General features: G+C 46.5%; 1 protein-coding gene across 1 annotated transcript; it reads left to right on the forward strand.

Annotated features, from left to right (window-relative positions):
* Positions 1–25,263, forward strand: LOC309565424 (uncharacterized protein). Its single transcript, XM_082270383.1, has 2 exons — positions 1–324; positions 23,781–25,263. Exons 1-2 carry the CDS (start codon positions 22–24, stop codon positions 25,068–25,070), a joined length of 1,593 nt encoding a protein of 530 aa, XP_082126509.1. The 5' UTR covers positions 1–21; the 3' UTR covers positions 25,071–25,263.

A 25,263-nucleotide genomic window follows, 5' to 3' on the forward strand; every position in this document is an offset into this window, starting at 1 on the left:
GATTCGGCCGGGAACTTCCTGATGCCGAAGTCGGGCAGAGGGGAGCCAGGCTGGGCAGACATGAAGGGGAACCTGTTCCAGGATTTCATCCTCCACTATGAGGCCGGGAGCCGGGAGGGTAGCGCCGTGCTGTACGGGAGAGGGGAGGACGGGGCGGCCCCGGGGCTCCTCTACACTCAGCTTATCAGAGAGAACTTTGTGAGGAGGAAGCGGCAGGACGGGGCTGACATCATCGCACACATGATGAAAGGATTCGCCGTCCTGGAGCTCATCTGTGTCAACCTGTTCCTGTACCCCTGGAGGAAGGAGATCCGGACCCTGAAGGTAGCTAGCAGGGGGAGGGACATTTCTTGTTGCCCGTGGCAACCAATCAGCTTCCAGAAGGGAGGAAGAAAGCAGGTTGCTCCGGGCAACAACAAAGGAGTTTGCTGTTCATGATTGGCTGAGTGCTGGGTGGAATATTTATTGTGCCTCCGATCAACCAATCAGCTTCTGGAGTGGCTGGTTGCCATGGGCAACAAGAAAGGGGCTTCCTGTTACACTTTTCATGTTTGGTGCAGTACATTTCCTGCAGCCTGAGGCAACCAATCAGCTTCCAGAGATGAAAAGGAAGCTAACTGGTTGCCAAGGGCAACAAGAGAGTGGCTCACTGACCTACTTTATGCATGGCTGATAGGTGCCATGCGCTGGGTGGAACATTTGTTGTTGCCTGTAGCAACCAATCAGCTTTCACAGTGGAACAAGTAGGCTGGTTGCTATGGACAACAAGCAAGGGGGCTACCTGGCACAATTTTCATGCATGGTGATAGGTGCAGGACATTTCCTGCAGTGTGAGGCAACCAATCCGCTACCAGAGATGAAAACAATGCTGGCTGGTTGCTAAGGGCAATAAGAAAGGCTGATGAGTACCAATCACGCTCGTTGCCCCGAGCAACTAATCAGCTTCTGGAGTCTCTGGTTGCTATAGACAACAAGAACAATGCAGGCTGGTTGCTAAGGGCAATAAGAAAGGCTGATGAGTACCAATCACGCTCGTTGCCCCTGGCAACTAATAAGCTTCTGGATTCTCTGGTTGCTATAGACAACAAGAAAGCGGCTTTCTAGCACACGTTTCATGCATGGCGATAGGTGCAATTTCCTGCTGCCCGAGGCAACCAATCAGCTTCCAGAGATGAAAACAAAGCTAACTGGTTGCTAAGGGCAACAAGAGAGTGACTCACTGACATACTTTACATGCATGACTGATGGGTGCCATGCGCTGGGTGGAACATTTCTTGTTGCCCGTGGCAACCAATCAGCTTCCAAAGTGGAGCAAGAAGGCTGGTTGCTATGGACAACAAGCAAGGGGGCTTGCTGGCACACTTTTCATGCAGGGTGATAGGCTGGAGGGCATTTCCTACAGTCTGAGGCAACCAATCTGCTACCAAAGAGGTTAAAAAAATGGCAACAAGAAATGCTGATGAGTACCAATCATGCTTGTTGCCCCGAGCAACCAATCAGTAAGTGCAACAAGCATTCTGATTGCTACAGGCAACAAGAACGAAGCTTGCTTTTCATGCATGGCTGATGGATGCGGTATGCTGGGTGGAAAATTTCTTGTTGCCGTGGCAACCAATCAGCTTCCGGATTCTAACAAGAATGCTAGTTGCTACGGGCAACAAAAAAAAGGGTCTTTTTATGGATGCTTTAAGCTGACCATACACTGTACAATCTCCTTCAGATCTACTGACAAGTATGTCGTTCAGGGCCTTCCTGATTGGATATAAATTGCATGGATTGTATAACCACTTCAATACTGGGCACTTTTACCCCCTTCCTGCCCAGGACAATTTTCAGCTTTCAGGTGTTGTCGCACTTTCAATGACAATTGCGCAGTCATGTAACTCTGTACCCATATTACATTTTTTATCATTTTCTTTTCACACAAATAGAGCTTTCTTTTTGTGGTATTTAATCACTGCTGCGGGTTTTTTTGTTTGCAAAAAAGACAAAACTTTGAGAAAAAAAAAAACATTGTTCTTTGTTTTTGTTATAAAACTTTGCAAATAAATAATCTTTTTTTCATAAATTTAGACCAAAATGTATTCTCCGTTTTCATCGGTGAAAATAACCCAAATCAGTGTTTATTATTTAGTCTGTAGGAAAGTTTTACAGTTCATAAACGAACGTATATATCTGCAAATCGATCAATCCTGATGTACCGATGGCCGATGTCATTTGTTAGAGCCCAAAATGTCAGGAAAGTACAACTATCCCCCAAATGACCCCTTTTAGGAGAGTAGACATTCCAAGGTTTTTATTAACCACTTAAGCCCCGGAAGATTTTACCCCCTTCCTGACCAGGGGGTATTTTGCGATTCGGCACTGCGTGACTTTAACGGACAATTGCGCGGTCGTGCGACGCTGTACCTAAACACATTTGACGTCCTTTTTTTTCCCACAAACAGAGCTTTCTTTTGGTGGTATTTGATCACCTGTGCGATTTTTTTGATCACGCGCTATAAGCAAAAAAAGAGCGTCAATTTTGCAAAAATAACAATATTTTTCACATTTTTTTTATATGAAATTCCCCCCCAAAAAAATGTAAAAATCAATTTTTTTTTTTTTTTACATTTTTGGCCAATTTGTTTTCTGCTACATATGTTTGGTAAAAAAAAAATCACAATAAGCGTATTTTGATTGGTTCGCGCAAAAGTTATTGTGTTTACTAACAAAGGGAAAGATTTTTGTCATTTTTGTTGTTTTTTTCTTTTTAACGAGTAATGGCGGCGATCTGCATTTTTTTGCGGGACTGCGACATTGCGGCGGACAGATCGGACCCTTGACTGACATTTTTGACACTTTTGGGGGTACCAGTGACATTACTACAGTAATCAGTGCTATACATATGCACTGTTACTGTAAAAATGACACTGGCAGGGAAGGGGTTAACTTTGTTGGGGAAGGAGGGGTTAAGTATGTCCCTGGGGGCGTGTGTTTTTAACTGTGATTGGCTGTGGCTACTGGTGTAAGAACAGAGATCAACGGTCCTACATAGTAGAACCGTGTGATCTCTATTTTTACACAGGGGAGAATGACAGGCGGCTTTGTTTACATTAGCTGCCTGCCTTTCTCCCTTCACGGCGAACGATTGCGAGTGACCGGCGGACATCGGGTCCGCCGGTCACACGCACTGACTTGTTTGGGAACGAGTCGGGGCAGGCGCGCGCTCGCCCGCCCGCTATTGGCTCACAAGCTAGTGACAGGCTAGTGACGTACCGCTACGTCACTTTGCCTGGCCGGGGCTGACCGCCGCAGTATATGTACTTGCGGCGGTCGGCAACCGGTTAAGAGGTGTGGTGAGTTTAATGAAGTTGTCTTTTTTTTTGTCACAATTTTTTAGAAAATAAAGCATTTAAAAAAAAAATAAAAAACAAAAAAAAATGTATTTACAATTTTTTACATACTGTCACCAGTGCAGTACAGCGTCATCATATAACTGGTGTGGCGTTGATCAGGGGCACTGACTGGTGACAGTATGTTTAAAAAAAAAATAATAATTTTTTTACATTTTTCTTTTTTTTCCTACAATTTTTTATTTTTTTTACGCACTGTGACCAGAGCAATACAGTGTTACCACAGTAACCCTGTACTACCCTGGGGAGGTGATCAAGATTTTCTTTTTATTTTTACACACTATGATTGTTTATAACTGTGCATTTTAGAGCCGGTTCACACTGGGGCGACCTGGTCGCCTGACAGGTTGCCTGCCATAGAGAAGCTGTGGACCCGTTCTAATAGGAGCGACACAAGTCCCTCCGACTTAGAAAAAGGGTCCAGAGCTTCTTTGGGGCGACCCAGAGCGACCGTCATAGACTTCAATGTTATGAAGTCCGTGCCGGCCGCTCCGAGGTCGCAGTGCGAGCTGCGCACCACGACTTCACAGGTCGCCCGGCAAAGTCGGCTCGTCCCAGTGTGAACGGGGTCTAACAGTTCTAAGCAACCATTTCTTTTTTCCGAATGAAAACGACTCATTCAGTGTTTACTGTTGTGAAGAGCTGTGATTGGCCACAGCTAATCATATGGTGCAGATGGGCTGTGATTGGCTCTATCTGTTCCATGTGATGACTGTGGCCAATCACAGAGCTCATCACAATAGTACACAATGAAAGACCTGTAACAAAGTCATTCATTGTGTACAACTGTCGTGTGATCTGCTCTGGTTGGCCACAGCAGTCACATGGTACTGGCAGCAGGCCGGTACAGTGATCTGTCATCGGTGGACACAGCAGGTGACAGATCGCACCTGAGTGCGGCCCGATTCTAAAAGGACGTCAAATGACATCATCCCAGAAAAAATGTGCTCTCACCCAGCCATCATTATACAAGAGGCTGGGCGGGAAGGGGTTAAGCTGGCCATACACGTAATTTTTTATTTTATCAGTGGGCGGGCTTATAGAAAAGAACTGGACCAATTCCCCCATCCTCACATTTGAGGTGGATGCAGGAATCCTCCCCGCTGTGGCATTGTATTCTGACAGCAGGGATTCCTCCACCATCAGAATACACAGATCAGCGCTGCATCCGATTGGCTGCAGGGCTTATTGAAGCAAGATTTTCCCAACAGGCTTGTTAGAGAGCAGTCAGTCCTTAGATTGACTGACTGTTCTTTGATTGATAACGGTTATAGATGGATTGAAAATCGGTCAGTCCGTGCTGAACCGATCCAATTTTAATCCATCTATGGCCAGCTTTTCAATCCATCTATCTGCTTCTGTTGTTTAGTTCTGGTAATTCTAAATAAGATTGTACACAAGATGTACAATCAGATTGTATGGGGAATGGCCACCTTTTTATATTTATCAAAACAATCAGGACCTACCTAAACAATCTGTTCAGTTTTATCCAATCAGACAGGGATTGGAGTGCCGGTTCACACATATGCGATGTGATTCGCACCGCAACTTCTATGCAAATCACATGCGATGTCTGTGCGATGCACATTCAGCCATACAGATTGCATGGCCGAATTTGCATCACATTTGGACCAAAGTCGCACAGGACCCTTTTTTTTGGTCCGCACCAGAATCCGATCGCATGGGTGTTCACACCTATGTGATCCGATTCCTGTCCAAACTGACAGTTCGCACTGCGATATGCAAACTGATCTGGGGGTGTCGTTAAAGCGGAGTTCCAGCCTAACCGCACACTCACCTGTCCCAGGGTCCAGCGATGCGCCGTCTTCTCCCTCTCTGCTCTGCGGCGCCGGCATCACTGATGTGGGCACCCGGCTGTGACAGTCTGCGGCTTCACAGCCGGGTACGCACTGCGCATGCGTCGTGAGTTGCGCTATGCGTCGTGATTGGCCGACAATCTTCTGGGACCTCTGACATGGCCTAGAAGATTGCAGGGAGGGAGGGAGAGAGGAGAAGTTCCGCTCAGGGCGCCACGGCACTCCGAGCGGAAGTGGGAGCGGGTACCTGTCAAAACTAGGTACTCGCTCCCCCCCCCCAAAAAAATGACATGCCAAATGTGGCATGTCAGGGGGTTAGGACTATTTAACCACTTTACCACCGGAGGATTTTGCTGTCTTACGTCTGGGCCACTTTTTGCGATTCAGGGCTGTGCGACTTTAACTGACAATTGCGCGGTCGTGCGACGCCGTACCCAAACTAAATTTACGTCCTTTTTTTCCCACAAAAGAGCTTTTTTTTTGGTGGTATTTGATCACCTGTGCGATTTTTACTTTTTGCGCTATAAACAAAAAAAGAGCTTTTATTTTGAAAAAATAACAATATTTTTAACATTTTTTTTATATGAAATTCCCCCAAAAAAATGTAAAAATCAAATTTTTTTTTTTAAATTTTTGGCCAATTTGTTTTCTGCTACCTATGTTTGGTAAAAAAAATCACAAAAAGGGTATTTTGATTGGTTTGCGCAAAAGTTATTGCGTTTACTAACTAAGGGAAAGATTTATGTAATTTTTGGTGTTTTTTTTTTTAAACATGTAATGGCGGCGATCTGCGATTTTTTTTTTTTTTTTTTGCGGGACTGGGACATTGCGGCGGACAGATCAGACCCTGGACTGACATTTTTGGCACTTTTGGGGGTACCAGTGACATTACTGCAGTAATCAGTGCTATAAATATGCACTGTTACTGTAAAAATGACACTGGCAGGGAAGGGGTTAATTTTATTGGAGAGGGAGGGGTTAATGTATGCCTGGTGCTTACTAACGTGTGTGGGGGGAGGTGACTGAGTGACACAAGGACAGATCGGATGTTCAGCTATGCTGAACCCTGCAATCTGACCCTGCCTGTCGCTTAGGAGATCCGCCCGCTCTGTTTACACAAGCGGGCGGATCTCCTCACTCGATTCCCCGACGATCGGGGAAGAGCGGCGGCGATCGCCGCCGCTCCTCCCCTGGCCCGACTCCCGCTGTGACTGAAAACAGCGGGAGCGCGCCTCCGGCGGCGCGAGCGCCGCCTACAGGGGGAGGAGTCCAGCGACGTAGGTCTACATCGCTGGACGGGAACGAGCCACATTGCTGCAGTAGCAGCACAGTGGCCGGAGGTAAAGTGGTTAAAGCGGAAGTTCCACTTTTGGAATTCTGATTGTATAGTGCAGGGGTCTTCAAACTACGGCCCTCCATTTGTACAGGAACTACAATTCCCATCATGCCTAGTCATGTCTGTGAATGTCAAGTTTTACAATGCCTCATGGGATGTGTAGTTCTGCAACAGCTGGAAGGCTGTAGTTTGAGGATCTCTGGTATAGGGTATGGCAAGCTTTATACAGATGTAATTGTCCATTGAGAGGTAGATCATACATAGGTGTCTAATTGGCAGATGAGTTCTTTATATTGGATCTTTACTTAAAAAAAATTCACAGGGGGAGGGGGTTGTTTATTTTTCCGATCCAGCCCATCACCCCCTCCCTCCGTTCCCTACGCCCCCTCCCCGACTCCTGGACCTTCCTGTAATATGCATGTCTCCTATCCAGGGAACCATCAGCCTCCACACACTGTGATCTGGTGGTGTGTCATTAGAGGGGGGGTGGCTACCTGAACCTGGAGGAGGCAGCCGGCCCCTAAAGACGTCGGAGAGGAAGATGGTGGCTCAGGACACAGCAGGGTGATGATGGACTCACAGGGGAGGTGAATATGTGACCTCAGGATAAAAGGGAAAGCTGGCTAAACGTCGATCAAACCAGATGAATTTCGCTCAGTCGGAGGCCATGTCGCTCACCCGCAGCCCAATAGGCGCAAGGTGGAAAAATGTCAGCCAAATAGCACCTGTAATCCAATCAGGTGCAGCTGCTGTTCAGGTATTTTGACAGCTGTCAGGATACAAAACCCAAAACTAAAAATGTCATATATTGCAGTTTACCAATCATTACATGTGGTGCTGCATTTATTTTCTTTTTTTGGCTTTTTCCCCCCTCTATTTTCACCTGTGATCTGGCCAGTAACACACTTTCTGTATTGGAGTTCCTCAACTCTGGATGAAGGAGAAAAGGAGGCATAGCAGACAGCAGCATTGTCAGTTTGGGGGAGGGGAGTGTTTAGGTTGGGGGAGTGTTTAGGTTGGGGGAGTGTTTAGGTTGGGGGAGTGTTTAGGTTGGGGGAGTGTTTAGGTTGGGGGAGTGTTTAGGTTGGGGGAGTGTTTAGGTTGGGGGAGTGTTTAGGTTGGGGGAGTGTTTAGGTTGGGGGAGTGTTTTAGGAGTACTAGCATTTAAAGCGGAGTTACAGCCACCTGTAAGTCAGCAGCTAAAGAAAGTGTAGCTGCTGACTTTTAAAAAAACAGCCCCTCACCTGTCCCAGGATCCAGCGGTGCACTCAGCCCAACCGTCTTCTTGGTCCTCCCTCAGCGGCACCAGCATCTTCACTATGGGCACCCGGCTGTGACAGCTTGCGGCTTCACAGCTGGGTACCCACTGAGCATGCGCGAGTCGCGTGGCGCATTGTGAATGGTGGATGCAGTCTTCTGGTACCTGTCAGTGTCTCAGAGGACGGTAGAGGGAGGGAGGGAGGAAGAAGAACTTCCATTGCTGAGCATCGCGGCGTTCGGAACGGAAGTGGGAGCCGGTACCTGTCAAAATCCTTAAAGTGGCACTTCCTCTTTTGGGTGGAGTTCCGCTTTAAGTACAGTAACTAATTGAAGCCAAAGTTCAGCTCAACCTCTATAAGCAGTTACAGCAAATCATTTCTCCTTTTGGGATGAAGGTTTTACATAAATAAAAGCTGATCATTGTAAGCACCCCTGTTAGTGTTAAATGTAGTGATGCACCCAAATGAAAATTCAGGATGCACTTGGCCGAAAACCAAAAATGAAAAATGTTTAAAAAAGCTATATATTTTTTTAAAATCTATAATTGTATTACATTTGACTTTTTAATTATTAGTTTTAAAGTGTAAAAAAAAAAAAAGCTCAAGAAAAGGTGAAAAATCCATCCCTTCGTATGTCTTCATAATGGTCCATTGCGGTATAACACCATTGAAAACGTGACAAAACCCATCAAAAACGCACCCGTGTTGCCTTTTTGAGGTTTGTGAGTCACATGACCTATAAAAATCGTGGCAAAATTGTGCACGTTTTTTGGTTGCCCTTATTGGCTTCTTCTTCTTTCTCCTCGTCGTTCTCCTCCTCCTCGTCGTCGTTCTCCTCCTCCTCGTCGTTGTTCTCCTCCTCCTCGTTGTTCTCCTCCTCCTCGTCGTTCTCCTCCTCCTCCTCCTCGTCTTTCTCCTCCTCGTTCTCCTCCTCCTCCTCGTTGTTCTCCTCCTCCTCGTTGTTCTCCTCCTCCTCGTTGTTCTCCTCCTCCTCGTTCTCCTCCTCCTCCTCGTTGTTCTCCTCCTCCTCCTCGTTGTTCTCCTCCTCCTCCTCGTTGTTCTCCTCCTCCTCCTCCTTGTTCTCCTCCTCCTCCTCCTCGTTGTTCTCCTCCTCCTCCTCGTTGTTCTCCTCCTCCTCCTCGTTGTTCTCCTCCTCCTCCTCGTTGTTCTCCTCCTCCTCCTCCTCGTTGTTCTCCTCCTCCTCCTCCTCGTTGTTCTCCTCCTCCTCCTCCTCGTTGTTCTCCTCCTCCTCCTCCTCGTTGTTCTCCTCCTCCTCCTCCTCGTTGTTCTCCTCCTCCTCCTCCTCGTTGTTCTCCTCCTCCTCCTCCTCGTTGTTCTCCTCCTCCTCCTCCTCGTTGTTCTCCTCCTCCTCCTCCTCGTTGTTCTCCTCCTCCTCCTCCTCGTTGTTCTCCTCCTCCTCCTCCTCCTCCTCCTCCTCGTTGTTCTCCTCCTCCTCCTCCTTCTCCTCCTCCTCCTCCTTCTCCTCCTCCTCCTTCTCCTCCTCCTCCTCCTCCTCGTTGTTCTCCTCCTCCTCCTCCTCCTCCTCGTTGTTCTCCTCCTCCTCCTCCTCGTTGTTCTCCTCCTCCTCCTCCTCGTTGTTCTCCTCCTCCTCCTCGTTGTTCTCCTCCTCGTTGTTCTCCTCCTCCTCCTCCTCCTCCTCCTCCTCGTTGTTCTCCTCCTCCTCCTCGTTGTTCTCCTCCTCCTCCTCCTCGTTCTCCTCGTTGTTCTCCTCCTCCTCCTCCTTGTTCTCCTCCTCCTTGTTGTTCTCCTCCTCCTCCTCCTCCTCCTCGTTCTCGTTGTTCTCCTCTTCCTCGTTGTTCTCCTCTTCCTCGTTGTTCTCCTCTTCCTCGTTGTTCTCCTCCTCCTCGTTGTTCTCCTCCTCCTCCTCCTCCTCCTCCTCCTCCTCCTCCTCCTCGTTGTTCTCCTCCTCCTCCTCCTCCTCGTTGTTCTCCTCCTCCTCCTCCTCCTCGTTGTTCTCCTCCTCCTCCTCCTCGTTGTTCTCCTCCTCCTCCTCCTCGTTGTTCTCCTCCTCCTCCTCCTCGTTGTTCTCCTCCTCCTCCTCGTTGTTCTCCTCCTCCTCCTCGTTGTTCTCCTCCTCCTCCTCGTTCTCCTCGTTGTTCTCCTCCTCCTCCTTGTTCTCCTCCTCCTTGTTGTTCTCCTCGTTGTTCTCCTCCTCCTCCTCCTCCTCGTTCTCCTCGTTGTTCTCCTCCTCCTCATTGTTCTCCTCCTCCTCCTCCTCCTCCTCCTCCTCGTTGTTCTCCTCCTCCTCCTCCTCCTCCTCGTTGTTCTCCTCCTCCTCCTCCTCGTTGTTCTCCTCCTCCTCCTCCTCGTTGTTCTCCTCCTCCTCCTCGTTGTTCTCCTCCTCCTCCTCGTTGTTCTCCTCCTCCTCCTCGTTGTTCTCCTCCTCCTCCTCCTCCTCGTTCTCCTCGTTGTTCTCCTCCTCCTCCTTGTTCTCCTCCTCCTTGTTGTTCTCCTCGTTGTTCTCCTCCTCCTCCTCCTCCTCCTCCTCCTCGTTGTTCTCCTCCTCCTCCTCGTTGTTCTCCTCCTCCTCCTCCTCGTTCTCCTCGTTGTTCTCCTCCTCCTCCTCCTTGTTCTCCTCCTCCTTGTTGTTCTCCTCCTCCTCCTCCTCCTCCTCGTTCTCGTTGTTCTCCTCTTCCTCGTTGTTCTCCTCTTCCTCGTTGTTCTCCTCTTCCTCGTTGTTCTCCTCCTCCTCGTTGTTCTCCTCCTCCTCCTCCTCCTCCTCCTCCTCCTCCTCGTTGTTCTCCTCCTCCTCCTCCTCCTCGTTGTTCTCCTCCTCCTCCTCCTCGTTGTTCTCCTCCTCCTCCTCCTCGTTGTTCTCCTCCTCCTCCTCGTTGTTCTCCTCCTCCTCCTCGTTGTTCTCCTCCTCCTCCTCGTTGTTCTCCTCCTCCTCCTCGTTGTTCTCCTCCTCCTCCTCGTTCTCCTCGTTGTTCTCCTCCTCCTCCTTGTTCTCCTCCTCCTTGTTGTTCTCCTCGTTGTTCTCCTCCTCCTCCTCCTCCTCCTCGTTGTTCTCCTCCTCCTCATTGTTCTCCTCCTCCTCCTCCTCCTCCTCCTCCTCCTCGTTGTTCTCCTCCTCCTCCTCCTCCTCCTCGTTGTTCTCCTCCTCCTCCTCCTCGTTGTTCTCCTCCTCCTCCTCGTTGTTCTCCTCCTCCTCCTCGTTGTTCTCCTCCTCCTCCTCGTTGTTCTCCTCCTCCTCCTCCTCCTCGTTCTCCTCGTTGTTCTCCTCCTCCTCCTTGTTCTCCTCCTCCTTGTTGTTCTCCTCGTTGTTCTCCTCCTCCTCCTCCTCCTCGTTCTCCTCGTTGTTCTCCTCCTCCTCGTTGTTCTCCTCCTCCTCGTTGTTCTCCTCCTCCTTGTTGTCCTCCTCCTCCTCCTCCTCCTCCTCCTCCTCCTCCTCGTTCTCCTCCTCCTTGTTGTTCTCCTCCTCCTCCTCCTCCTCCTCGTTCTCCTCCTCCTTGTTGTTCTCCTCCTCCTCCTCCTCGTTGTTCTCCTCCTCCTCCTCGTTCTCCTCGTTGTTCTCCTCCTCCTCCTTGTTCTCCTCCTCCTTGTTGTTCTCCTCCTCCTCCTCCTCCTCGTTCTCCTCGTTGTTCTCCTCCTCCTCGTTGTTCTCCTCATCCTCCTCCTCCTCGTTGTTCTCGTTATTCTTGTCCTTCTTCTTGTTCTTCAGTGCATCCCTAGTTAAATGGTATCTCTCATCCATGTAAGCTGATACATTCTGCTGGAGAGCTTGTGCTTTTTTTAAAAAAACACATACTGGCCGGATCATCAGATGAAAATAGAAGTCAGAAAGCCTAAAAAAGAAAAAAAAATGCAGCAATCACATCTAAGAATTGGTAAGCTGCGATATAATAAATGTTTGTTTTTGGGTTTCGTACCGCTTTAAAAACAAATGAACACGGGGGAGTGAAGTTCCTCTTTAATGTATGGAATCTCTAACAACAAACTTCTCCTTTTTGCTCCCTTTTAGTTTGTTAAATAAAGCAGAGAAAGTGTTTTTGTTATATCGGTTCTATAACTGACAACATTGATCCCAGTTGATCCTATCAGAGATCTGGTGAACTTCCTGCAGTGAGATAACAATGCTGAACTGACATCCTAATTGATGTTATCAGTCCTGTGCTTATTTCATAGAGATATAGAGAGGAGGGGGCTTTATGTAGTCCTAACACACTTCCTTTCCTAGAGTGACAACATTGCCTCAAATATTCAGTACAGGGAGTGAACGTTGTCACCCTAGGACAGGAAGTTACAGAAAGGTTCACCAGGTGAAAATAAAAAAGGCTGAAATATATAGAAGACAAATTCTTCCACCATATCTAATGATTGCTGTTTGATTAGGAGTTTTTGCTCCTGGTGTTTTGGACTGGTTCACACCTATGCGTTTTGGTGCTCTTTGCAGAAACGCAATACAGTCCATTTGCTATGGGACAGGTTCACATCTATGCTTTTTTCAGCCGCTGTGTTTTTGTAAAGGGTCAGGGACTTTTTTAAACGCAAAACAGTGCATTTTTTGGTTCAATAGACTTCAATGGAAAAAGCATGTAGTGCGATTTGTTTTTTTTGGCCACAATTTGCATTTTTTTGATCTGCCCAACAGAAAAATTGGCCAAAAAAAAGCATAGAAATAAATGAGAAGCTCAAATCGTGGCAAAAATGCACAGCAAAAGCGATCAAAAGCAAACTGCGTAGGTGTGAACCGAGCCTTGGATACATTTTTTGCTTCGTAGAATTGGTTAAAAATTGTTTTAAAAGCAGCATCCTCCTGCTACAACTGCTGCCCCTTTTTTAGGGTACCTCCTTTTTCCTGCAGCGTCATATGGAGCCACTTTTGCATGCAGAGGCTAGAGTTCTGTCTCCCTACTCTGTGTGTATCAATAGAAACCCAGTCCCACAGATGGCAAGGAACTCCCCTCCTCCAAGCTAAAATACTGACTCCAGACTGCACTGTCCACTGTAAACGCTTTAATGTGTAGGCTAAAAGTTCAGGGAAGTAGAACTGAAAAAACAGGATGTAGCAGCATGGACAGTTGTAAACACCAAGTGCTAAAAACAGCCCAAAACAAATCCTCCTACTCCTGACAATTGCAGCGATACTACCTGTGTATTTGATTTTTGTTCCCATAGCAAGGCCCAGAAACAATAGGTTTTTTTTTTTTTTTTCTTTTTTATAATTTATTTTTATTCAACCTAAGACGCACTGACCCTGATCATACTTTGTGCCCCCTACCTAGATCTAACAATGATCTTGCTAGTCTTTATTTTATACATTTTTTTTGTTTACAATATTCTCCTCTAGCAAGGAGAAAAAAGACAATGTAATGCATTCAGTAGGAGAAAGAGAGTACAGGGTGTACAGTTCCTGATCACTGTGAGGCCCCGTTCACACAGGGGCGATCCGACTTGGGGGGGCGACCTCCGAGGTCGAGGTGCGAGCAGCGCGCCGCGACCTCAGAGCGGCCGGCACGGACTTCATAACATTGAAGTCTATGACGGTCGCTCCGGGTCGCCCCAAAGAAGCTCAGGACCCTTTTTCTAAGTCGGAGCGACTTGTGTCGCTCCTATTAGAACGGGTCCGCAGCTTCCCTATGGAAGGCGACCTGTGAGGCGACCAGGTCGCCTCACAGGTCGCCTTAGTGTGAACGGTGGTTGAGAGCCAATCACAGGCAACCACTGCGGTCATGTGATTTGAGAGCCAGTCTTCTTGTCATTAGTACAAGATCCAAAGCTGTTGGCGACAGCTCAGTCTCTGTGCTGGGAGCACTCCCAGCACAAGCACATTTTTTTTTGGTGGGGGGGTCGGGTACCTAGTTTTGAGATATACCCTCTTCAAACTATGGCCCTCCAGTTGTTCAGGAACTACAATTCCCATCATGCCTAGTCCATGTCTGTGAATGTCAGAGTTTTCCAATGCCTCATGGGATGGGTAGTTCTGCAACAGCTGGAGGGCCGTAGTTTGAGCATCCCTGACCTGGGCCATGGGTGCTCAACCTGTGGCCCTACAGCTGTTGCAGAACTACAAGTCCCATGAGGCATTGCACGGCTGATAGTTACAAGCATGACTCCCAAAGACAGAGGCATGATGGGACTTGCAGTTCCGCAACAGCTGGAGGGCCACAGGTTGAGCACCCATGACCTAGGCTAGTGGTTCTCAACCTTAGTCCTCAAGTACCCCCAACAGGCCATGTTTTGGGAACTTCCTGTGACGGGAGTCACTTTGGGTGGGGGCTTGTGTAACCCAGATTACCTTAAAGATTTTGGGAAACCCCTTGTCCAGCTCCCCTGGCCCCTCTTGTGTGTAAGTCACCCTGTGTCTATTAGGGGCATAGGGTGACCGAGAACCCAAGTAGGGTCTGCACTAACCAGACTCACTGTACAACTACACTGGACTCAGCATTTTGTGTTATCCTGGGTGCTATATGTGTGGTTTGTGTTTAAAAGAATGGAGGGGCTCTTTCACTTGGGACAATATCCCTCAGGAAATATATGAAGATAAATCGGTTTGATCTTTTCAGGCTGCTTGTAGAAGTTTATCTCATAGACCATTGTTAGATAGTTTGAGGTGGGGTTTTGTATTAAGTGCCTGTATCCCATTTTTCTATTGTTTGTCTGTCTTGGGATAAACCTGTTATGGGATGTGTATGTGGATTAGCTGCTAGATGGGAGGGGGGATTTCTCCAGCAGCCCTTCCTAAAGACTGTCTACTGTTGGAAAGTTGAAGATACCTGTGTGTCATGTTACTGAATGTAGTTTACCCCGCCCTTTGTCATTATGCAAAGAAGGGGGATTGTCCCCTGAGTGTATATCTTTTTGTGCCTGTGTTTAAATAAACAGTCTTAGCTTCTTATCACCCTACACTGATGTCTCGACAAGTGACTGGGTGGGCTAAGGGATCTTGGATCGTGCTTGCATCAAGCAAGGGAAATTTATACGGCGGACATACTCTTCTTGAGAAATGGGGTCGGTCACACTTCCCTTAGATAAAATAGCTCTTATGAATACTATGTCATTGATATTGATTTAAAGCAGCTGTGCAAAGAAAAGCCTGAAAACATGGCCCATTGGGGGGTACTTGAGGACTGAGATTGAGAACCACTGACCTAGGCTAAGCCCCAAAGAGTCACAGCCGTCTACCCACAGTTAACATGGCGGCACCTGGGACCTGAAGACTGGTAATGAACTGGCCTGGGTGAGGGTGGCACTGGATCCCTGGACAGGTGAGTATCTGTTTTTTTTTTAAAGTACAGCTTTTGTAGTTGCTGACTTTTAATTTTTGGAATAACTTTACAGACCACACCATTCATTTAACCTTCTCCTTTGCCATCCGGAGGATTTTGCTGTCTTACGTCTGGGCCACTTTTTGCGATTCGGCACTGTGCTAATTTAACTGCCAACGCTGTACCCAAACGAAATTTACGTCCTTCTTTTCCCACAAATAGAGCTTTATTTTGGTGGTATTTGATTACCTGTGCGATTTTTTACTTTTTGCACTATAAACAAAAAAAGAGTGTAAATTTTGAAAAAATAACTATTTTTCACATTTTTTTTTATATGAAATTCCCACCAAAAAAAATGTAAAAATCAATTTTTTTAAAAAATTTTGGCCAATTTGTTTTCTGCTACCTATGTTTGGTAAAAAAAAATCACAATAAGCGTATTTTGATTGGTTTGCGCAAAAGTTATTGCGTTTACTAACTAAGGAAAAGATTTCCCTTATTTTTGGTGTTTTTTTTTTTCAACGAGTAATGGCGGCGATCTGCAATTTTTTTTTTTTCTTTTTTTTGCAGGACTGCGACATTGCGGCGGACAGATCGGACCCTTGACTGACATTTTTTACACTTTTGGGGGTACCAGTGACATTACTACAGTAATCGGTGCTATATATATGCACTGTTACTGTAAAAATGACACTGGCAGGGAAGGGGTTAATTTTATTGGAGAGGGAGGGGTTAATGTATGCCTGGTGCTTACTAACGTGCGTGGGGGGAGGTGACTGAGTGACACAGGGACAGATCTCAGGTTCAGCTATGCTGAACACTGCCATCTGTCACTGTCTGTCACTTAGGAGATCCGCCCGCTTTGTTTACACAAGCGGGCGGATCTCAAAACTCAATTCCCCGCTCCTCCCCTGGCCCGACTCCCGCTATGAACGAATACAGCGGGAGCGAGCCTCCGGCGGCGCGTGAGCACCGCCCACAAGGGGAGGAGTCCAGCGACGTAGGTCTACATTGCTGGATGGGAACTAACCACTTTGCCGCAGTAGAGCTCCAGTGAGCCGTCGGCAAGTGGTTAAACAACGATCTTCCTAGAAGAGTATATGTGTGTTTTAAAGGGTAAGTGCAACTTTTCACAAAAAATGCAATAGGTGAACTAACCCCAGATATCCTAACCACCCCTCTGGTTTCTGCTGTAGATGGTGGCCATGATGCCCCGCAGGGGTGCTGTTAGAAATCATGGGGCCCAATACTTCCTACCTGACAGGGCCTCATCCCCCTAGAAAATATCCAATTATATTTTTTTCGCTAAAAATACACTAAAATAATGATTATATGACATGTTTGCCACCCCCCCCTCCCCCTCCACTCTTTATCCGGAAACATCCCCTCAGCAGCTGCTGGCAGGAGAGGAGGGAAGATGTGGGGTAAAGGGGTGCACAGGGGGCCTCGAAAAAGGGATGGGGGCGCGGATTCAAGAACTGATCCCCCCCCTGCAGCACAGCTGGAAGGAGGGAGCAAAAGAGAAGCCGGCAGTGCTGCAGGGGAAGGCAGATGAGGATCAGCGTCTGCAGTAAGGTAGTACTTAGCAGATGCCTGGGCCCCCCTTTTGAACTGATGGGGCCTAAGCCCAGTACAGGGCTGCCTGTACTCTGTACTGCCTTATCAGCGGCCCTGATGCCCCGTGCTGTCAGGGTAGCAGTCTGTGCACCACAATACACAGCCCCAGTGTGAGTATCTATTATAATGCTCACAATGACTATCACTCATTGGGCAGTGTGACCATGTGACAATGACCAATGAGAAGCACTTCTTTCTCCTGGGACACCTTACAAGAAGAAAAATCCTTAGATGTGCTTCTCGGGAATAAAAAAACAAGTGGCAGCAGAATGTGATTTGTGATATGTAGTAACATTACACCTATAATAGAGGTCCTCTCATCATTCGTTCTTATTTGTTTTGTAAGGCCGTGCCCTTTATTGGCACCATATCCCGATCCTTTATCTGTAATGAAGTTGTGCAATGGGCTCAACATACAATTATGAAAAGCGGTGATGTCATCACTGAACCGAGATAAGGAGTAGTGCCTTCCGTGACTCACTGAAATTCAATTAGTGAAAGTAAAACAGATGTGGATAGAAGGATCAGCAGATACAAAGAACGCTTTCCGTTCATCCACTTCAATACCGGGCACTTTCACCCCCCTTCCTGCCCAGGCCAATTTTCAGCTTTTAGCGCTGTTGCATTTTGATTGACAATTGCGCGGTCATGCAACACTGTACCTAAACCAAATTTATGTCATTGTTTTCCCACAAATAGAGCTTTCTTTTGGTGGTATTTGATCACCGCAAGTTTTTTTCTTTTTTGCTAAACAAATAAAAAAAGACCGAAAAGTTTGAAACAAAATTGTGTAAATAGATACGTTTTTTCCTGCACTGATGAGGCCACACTGACAGGCACTGATGGGATGGCACTGATGGGCACTGGTGGGCGGCACTGATAGGTGGCAATGATGGGCACTGGTGGGAAGCACTGATGGGGAGGGCACTGGCGGGCTCCCTGAGCCCTGATTGCCATCCCTGGTGGCCATCCCTGGGGTCATGGGTGGGCATCCCTGGTGGTTCTAGTGGCACCCCCCCCCCCCCAAGGGTCTGCACTGGTAATCAATGCCCTGATTACCAGTGCAGACCAACTGGTACCCCTGCCCCCCCCCCCCCCCGCGTCTGGAGAACCGCAGATCGGCTCTCTACTCGTGCCTGTCATGCACAAACTGAGGAAAGCCGATCAACGGCACTTCCTATTTACTATGTGACCAGCTGTGATTGGACACAGCTGGTCACATGGTAAAGAGCCTAGGTCAGTAGGCTCTTTACAGAGATCAGAGATGCAGTGTGTCAAAGTGACACGCCACATCACCGATCGTCGCTCTGCGCCCCCCCCCCCCCCCCCCATGGTTGCATTATCCTGACGTCCAGTCAGGATAATGCAACCACCTTCCCGCTGTCATTTGCAGGCGGAAAGTGGTTAATAGGGAATTCCAGTAAGGCGTGGAACCATTGCCCTTCACTTTCTGCCATGGTGCAGGACCAGTTTAACCATGTCTGGACTGGAAGGTTTTACCCCCCCCTTAATGACCAGGCCTTTTGTTGCGATATGGCACTGCGTTACTTTAACTGACAATTGCGCAGTTGTGCGACGCTGTACCCTAATAAAATTGATATCCTTTTTCCCCACAAATAGAGCTTTCTTTTGGTGGTATTTGATCACCTCTGCGGTTTTTTAATTTTTTGCGCTATAAACAAAAGAAGAGCGACAATTCTGAAAAAAATAACTATTTTTTACTTTCTGCTATAAAACATATCTAATAAAAAAAAAAAAAAAAAAATTAAAAATCACATCTTTAGGCCAATATGTACTCTGCCACATATTTTTGGTAAAAAATCCCAATAAGTGTATATTGATTGGTTTGCACTAAGGTTCTTGCGTCTACTAACTAGGGGAAAGATTTATGTCATTTCTATTTATTTTTTTTACTAGTAATGGTGATCTGCGATTTTTAGTTGGACTGCGACATTGCGGCGGACAGATCAGACCCCTAACTGACGCTTTTGAGGGGATCAGTGACATTACTACAGTAAAAAACGAGAGGGGTGCACCGACCTTGTGCATTACCACTAAAAAATGTTTATTAAAATCCAAAATAATATGCATTATACTCGCAAACAATTGTAGATAGCACACATATATACGCGATCAGACAAAAGATCTCCAAGGTAGCCAAGCCACTTCACGGTGCTGGATAACGTACTGATGTCCGCACGAAGCTGCTTTGGCTGACGTGTTTCGAGGGCAAACCCTCTTCCTCAGAGCCAAAGAGTGCTACTGAACCACAACCTGCACTGGCAAGATGAGCCCCTTGAAACGCGTCAGCCTAAGCACGTTATCCAGCACCGTGGCTACCTTGAAGATCTTTTGTCTGATTGTGTATATAGGTGTGCTATCTACAATTGTTTGTGAGTATAATGCATACTATTTTGGATTTTAATAAACCTTTTTAGTGTAATGCACAAGGTCGGTGCGCCCCTCTCTTGTTATTGTTTAGTGTTTTTTGGATACCCTTGGTCCTGAGGGGGCAGCGAGATCATAAGTGATGCCAACAAAGACCATTGAATACTAATCTTTCCCTCACCATACACCACTTGAGAGCAGGACATTTTTTAAAGCTTTGGACATTACTACAGTAATCAGTGATAAACAATATGTGCTGTTACTGTATTAATGACACTGGCAGGGGATGGGGTTAATACCAGGGGTGATCAGAGGGTTAAATGTGTGCATAGAGGATGTTTTCTAACTGTGTGGGGGATGAACTTATTAGATGAACACAGAGATCTGTGTTCCTGAATAGTAAGAACACAGGATCTGTGACAGAACGGCAGTCTGCCTTGTTTACCTAAGCAGAACGCTGTTCTATCCCTATGGGGAGCGATCGCGGGTGGTTGGCAGACATCGCGTCCGCTGCACCTGCTGATTGGCTTCCCCTCTGGCCAATCAGCGTGCGCCCCCACTGGCTATCAAATGAAACGACGTACAGGTACTTTGTTTCGCGTAATAGAGCCGACCTGCTGCAGTAAAAGGCGGCGGCTAGTCGGTAAGTGGTTAAGAACATCTTAACAGCAACAAAACCCGGCAGAGGTTCTGACCCGTCTTCACTTTACTAATTGTCTTTTTTTTGTTGTGTTCCTGTTGGAGGAATTTCCTGTTCTTGTGACACTGAAGGAAGTGAGTGGAAATCTCTCTAGCGGGGACACAACTGTGAACATCTGAGATTTTTAACCCTTGTTTTCTTTATCCATGGCTGGAGTTATGCTTTAAAGCGATTACTAAAGGTAATCTTTTTTATTTAATTTTTATAATATACATGTTGTACTACTCTGCTCTGTACAATGGCTTTGTACAGAGCAGCCCAGATCATTCCTTTTCCGGTCTCTGGCCAGCGCTTCTGGCCCCTCCCCCCTGTTGAGTGCCCCCATAATAAGCAGCTAGCGCGCATGCTTGCTCTTTCCCCCAGTTATACACAAATAGTCCTAGGAAGACTATGCTCACTCTCTGTACTGTATCTCTGGAGGAGCACCCTTGCCACGCTATTACAAGACTACACGACCCTTCTTCCTCTCCTCCCTGTAACAGGGGAAGGTGTTTTGTAGTCTCCACATAGATAGCTGGGAAGAATGTAATTGATAACTTTCTGCATGCTCATCAGGTTACTAGATTTCTGGCAGGATCGAGGGGTCATTTTTTGCATTTAATAAACAGATATAACAAAACACTTCCATTTGTATATTTAACAAAATATTCTAATACGGGCTTTATATAGCACCAACAGTTTGTGCAGATCAAAAGGGACCATGTAGGAGAAGTTCATTGTTGGGGTTTACATGCTCCTAATAAGCTGAAAGTGATTGTAAAGGATCCATTATTTAAAAAAAAAAAATACATGTTATACTTGCCTGCTCTGGTCAATGGTTTGATCATCTGCTCCTGACTCTTTCCATATAATAAGGCTTACCTGTAGGTACAATTAATATCTTCTAAACCTGCATGGTTTAGGAGATATTTGCCCTGCATGCAGCCGCTGACACCAGCGGCGCATGCGCTCTGAAGGTCCGGTGGATCTTCAGAGCTCGTTGCCGCCTCCTTCCTGGAAAGTGAACTCCCGCACGCATGAGCGAGAGTGACGTCATCACGGCTCCGGCCACTCACAACGCCGGAGTCGCCAAACCGAAAGAGATGCAGAGGGAAGAGGTCAGCTGCCTCAGCGGTGTCCGGGCGACCATGTCAGGGCTTCGTTGTAGGGTAAGTATTTCATAATGAGCTAGAATGCGATGCATACTAGCTCATTATGCCTTTGTCCTGCAGGGTTTGTTCTTTTGAGGATACAACCGCTTTAAGGCAAAAAAAACCTTCAGGGTGCAGCTTCCTCCCTTACTTACCCGAGCCCCATCTTGATCCAGCGATGTGCATGAGAGAAGTGACTCTCCTGGGTCTCTCTCCTCTTTGGCTCACACAAAGGCAGGAGTTATTGGCTGTCAGTCACAGCCAGTGAGCCAATGAGGAGGGGGCGGGGCGGAGCCACGCTCTGTGAATGAGCAATGTCCATTCACACAAGCATGGCTCAGGAACAAGCCTGCTTAAGTGCACCCATATCTAATGGCTTGCTATTGGTGGCGTTCAGCAAGGGGGAGGACCCAGAACAAAAAAGATTGGGGCTGCTCTGTGCAAAACCATTGCACAGAGCAGGTAAGTATAACATTATTATTATTATTATTATTATTATTATTATTTTTTTTTAACGACAACCAATCAGTTAAAGCTGGCCGGTTATATTTCCTATCGCCTTCACCACAGAAAAACATCCCATATGTTGTCCACAACAAAACTGGGACTACACAGCTTAACCTACATGTGACAAGAAACTGCATGGGCTTGATGACCAGAAACAGGGGAGACTTCCAGGTCGATATTACCCGACCTGACACCCAGCCAGCAGCTTGTGTAATGTAAAACCACAGAACTAGGATTGCTGGATGCTAGGCTAATAACTGAGCTCTTTGGCTATCTTTTTTTTTATTTTTTTTAAATTGTTCACAGCATTCTAATTTTGCAAGTGTCACTATACCAAGAGGTACTGATCTAAAGCAGAGCCATGTCCTTCAATAAATGAAAGAGAAAATACATTTAAAGCGGTAGTAAACTCATAAAAAAAAGTTCCTCCTGCAAGACAGAGTTCTAATGTATTAGTATACATCGCATACTAGCACATGTGAAACTTGCCTTAAAACTAAGCCCCCTTCCCAGCGGCACGTTGTCACCGCTGACAGGGCTTCCATATTCACCTAGACTTCCGGTTCACAAGGCTCCGGCCCTTTGAATGGACAAGCCGCGATTACGTTACTGCACAGGGCTCTGAAGGAATGGCATGGGTATGCGGTTCCTTCAGAGCGCATGTGCCACTGACTTCACCAGGGCACGTTTAGGAGATCACAGTGCACATTTAGGAGATAAGGCTTACCTATAGGTACAGTAAATATTATAGACTTAGATGTAGGTACAAAATAAACCAAGGGTGTTTACTTCTACTTTAATGATGTAATGACAAAAAAACAGAAGGGTGCAAACACCTAGTGCATTATCTCAAGCACTTTTAAGATCCGAAATTGGAATGGTAGTGTATCAAGATACAGAGTCTAGCACTCCACCATCCAACCTCATGGGACACATGAACGGTGGACCCGCTAATGCAATTTGGGAAACTGGCCCTCTTTAGAGCAATGACTGGTCCTTGGGGGACTGGTCATTGCTGTGAAGAAAGGGGCCAGTCCCCTGAAACGCGTCAGTTGGTTCCACCATTCATGTGTCCCAAAAAGTTGGATATCAAATACGCATATTCACCAGAACACCACAGATTATCATGTCAACGATTCAATTCCGCAATGCATCACGATTACTATACAAGACAAGAGAAGGGCGCACCTTCCTAGTGCAATACCATAAAACATTTATTGGAAAATTGTAAAAACCACGTCCTACATTTATACTCCCAAGAGTATGCTATATAAAAGTATAAAACCAAAGGATTCCTTCGACTATCCTGAGACCGCAGGACCATATTCCTTAATTAGGACAAGCAAACTTGAAGGTGTCCATATAGATAGGGCTAACGCGTGTCGAGGGAGAACCCTCTTCCTCAGAGCCATCAGATGGCCCCCCCATTTACATAACACAGCCCCCCCATTGACAGACAGACCCCCATTGACATTATACAGCCCCCCCCCATTGTCATAACACAGCCAATTTACATTATATAGCAGCCTCGCCCCCCGAACCGACCCCCCCCCCCCCGCTGCAGTCCCAGGACCGCCATACCGGCTGCCATTGCACTCTAAAGTTTAAAAAAAAAAAATAAGTGTCAGTGACTCAGTTTCAGGGACCCTTCCTATAGTGTGTAAGGGTTCAGGAAAACTGATGCCTGATTACCTTATTATCTCTAATCTTTTCATCGCCGTCAGTCTGGTGAACTCAGGCCAGCGGGGAGGAGGAGACCGGCCGGCCAGAGGGCACGTGACTGTGACTGCGATGAAAAGATCGGAGATAATAAGGTAATCAGGCATCAGTTTACATTAACCCTTACACACTATAGGAAGGGTCCCTGAAATGGAGTCACTGACACTAATTTGTTTTAACTTTAGAGTGCACTGCAAGACTGTCCTGGGAGAGGCAGAGGGAGCCGGGATGACCTCATCCATTCATCGATGCGGCCGTTCCTCAACATCGAATTTGAATCGTTCAAGGCTGCATCGCGATGCATCGATGCTACGATTTAATTTCAACACCCCTAGATAATGCAGTAGGCGTTTGTGCTCTTCTGTTTTTTGTTGTGAGGAGGGCAGCACCGCTGCAATTATCCAGCCCGAGTTGCACAGTGGTCTTGGCATTTGCACACTCTATAGGAAGTTTCTCTGAGCGCTGAAGTATCAAGTTTGTTTTTTTTTTTTTTCTGGTTTTCTTACATGTAATAGTTAATACATGGTAACATAATGTATATATTATATCTGTCTGGAGTTCAGCTTTATGTGAATTAGCCTCAGTGCCTTCCCTGCTCTCTCTCCCTTAAATCAAATTATTTTCTCCAGATGCACAAAAAAATGTTCTACCCTAAACTCAATCTTTCTTTTTTCTTTGTGCAGAAATTTACAGGTAATTTTGTCTACTTTGTTGAACCCGTCATTCCAGAGAAGACTGTAAGACAGATCCTTCAGCGAGTGGGATACTCCGTAGTCACAGAAACTGAGTATATTATCGGAGGGATGATTAATATAGAGGAAGCCAAACTTACAGCCTTTGAACTATACCTTGCAAGACTTCACTGTGAAAAACTTCTTTGTCTGATCAAGGAGAAAAGGTCCGACTGTGCGGATCTTCTGTTCAGTGAACTCAATTTAGAGATTAAGAATGAAAAAGAAAATTCCGAACAATGTAGGAAACGTAACAACCAGATTGCCAACCCTGAGCACACCAATGACACAAACAATTTAAATGTGCAGACCAAAATATCGAAGAACATCCACAGAAAGGATTCCAAAAAGTTTGCCGCCAGTTTTGGCCTACCTGCAGCTCCACATTGCAGGCCGGAGGACTCCGCTGTGGATTCCAACTACTTTTATACCCGGCATTTGGACAGTGATGAGTTCCTGACTAAATACAGTGATCTAAACTTGGCCCAACAACCTCTTGTGCCTTTACAGAACAGAAAAAACAATATAAACCCTCAGGGGTTTAAAGAAGAAATATCTGATGAGCTTTTTGAAAAACCAAAATTTGCCAAAGCCGGTATCCCAGAATCCTCTAGTATTGAATCTGAGCCAGATTTGTATAAAGCCGGAGATACAATGTACAGTGTACCAGCTGACACCGCAACTATAATTGGCCACAACACACTGGACGCCAAGAAACCTCTTGACATCAACAAGTCTCCGATGGAAATTAATGTGCCAAATCAACAAACTCAGTCGGAGAGGTTGGTGATTAAACTGAAGATGGGGAAAATGGCTGATGAGATGGCCTACCCTGTCGAAGAAACATTACCACCAGATCCAAAGGAGTTTTCTTACAGTAGTCAGTTTCGCAATAGGGATCCAAAATGGACATGTCCAAAAAGTGAAGAGGCCATGGAAGAAGTCACGGGTTCAGCCTCATTTTCTTCAGGCTTCTCCATGCTCAATGCAGCAACCGGCAAAGGGGCAGAATGTGTAGGCGTTGACAACCCACATCGACTTCGAGAGCCTCCAAGCTCTATGTACATTCCACCTGAAGGAACAATGAGACAGTGCCTGAGAATCACCGACCTCCAACCAGAAGAAAATCATTACCAAGCCCCGTCTCTACCAGACATGGTTCAGGTCAATGAGACTTTGTTTAAAGTACTTGAGGATACAAAAGAGGATTTTGTGATGATAACAAAAGATCAGCAATCTTAAAGCTGAACTCCAGGCAAATTAAAAAAAAAAAATTCCAATATGTTTATTATTACATTTATTTTTAAATGCATCTATTGTAATGTGCCAAAACTGATTTCAGCCTCCTGAAATGCCCTGTACAACGGCACAGGGGCAGCCAAGAGGCCATTTAGCTGTACTGCACATACAGATGTTGACAGAAGCGGAAGGATGA

The sequence above is a fragment of the Pelophylax lessonae genome (assembly GCF_965119305.1).
Source record: "Pelophylax lessonae genome assembly, chromosome: 10".
NCBI classification, from domain to species: Eukaryota; Metazoa; Chordata; class Amphibia; order Anura; family Ranidae; genus Pelophylax; species Pelophylax lessonae.

What these genes read in the sequence shown, in the direction of transcription:
- LOC309565424 (XM_082270383.1), top strand. Translation starts at nt 22, where the DNA reads ATGCCGAAGTCGGGCAGAGGGGAGCCAGGCTGGGCAGACATGAAGGGG. An exon ending in AGGAGATCCGGACCCTGAAG is followed by an intron (nt 325 to 23,780) that starts GTAGCTAGCAGG and finishes TTCTTTGTGCAG; the next exon opens with AAATTTACAGGTAATTTTGT.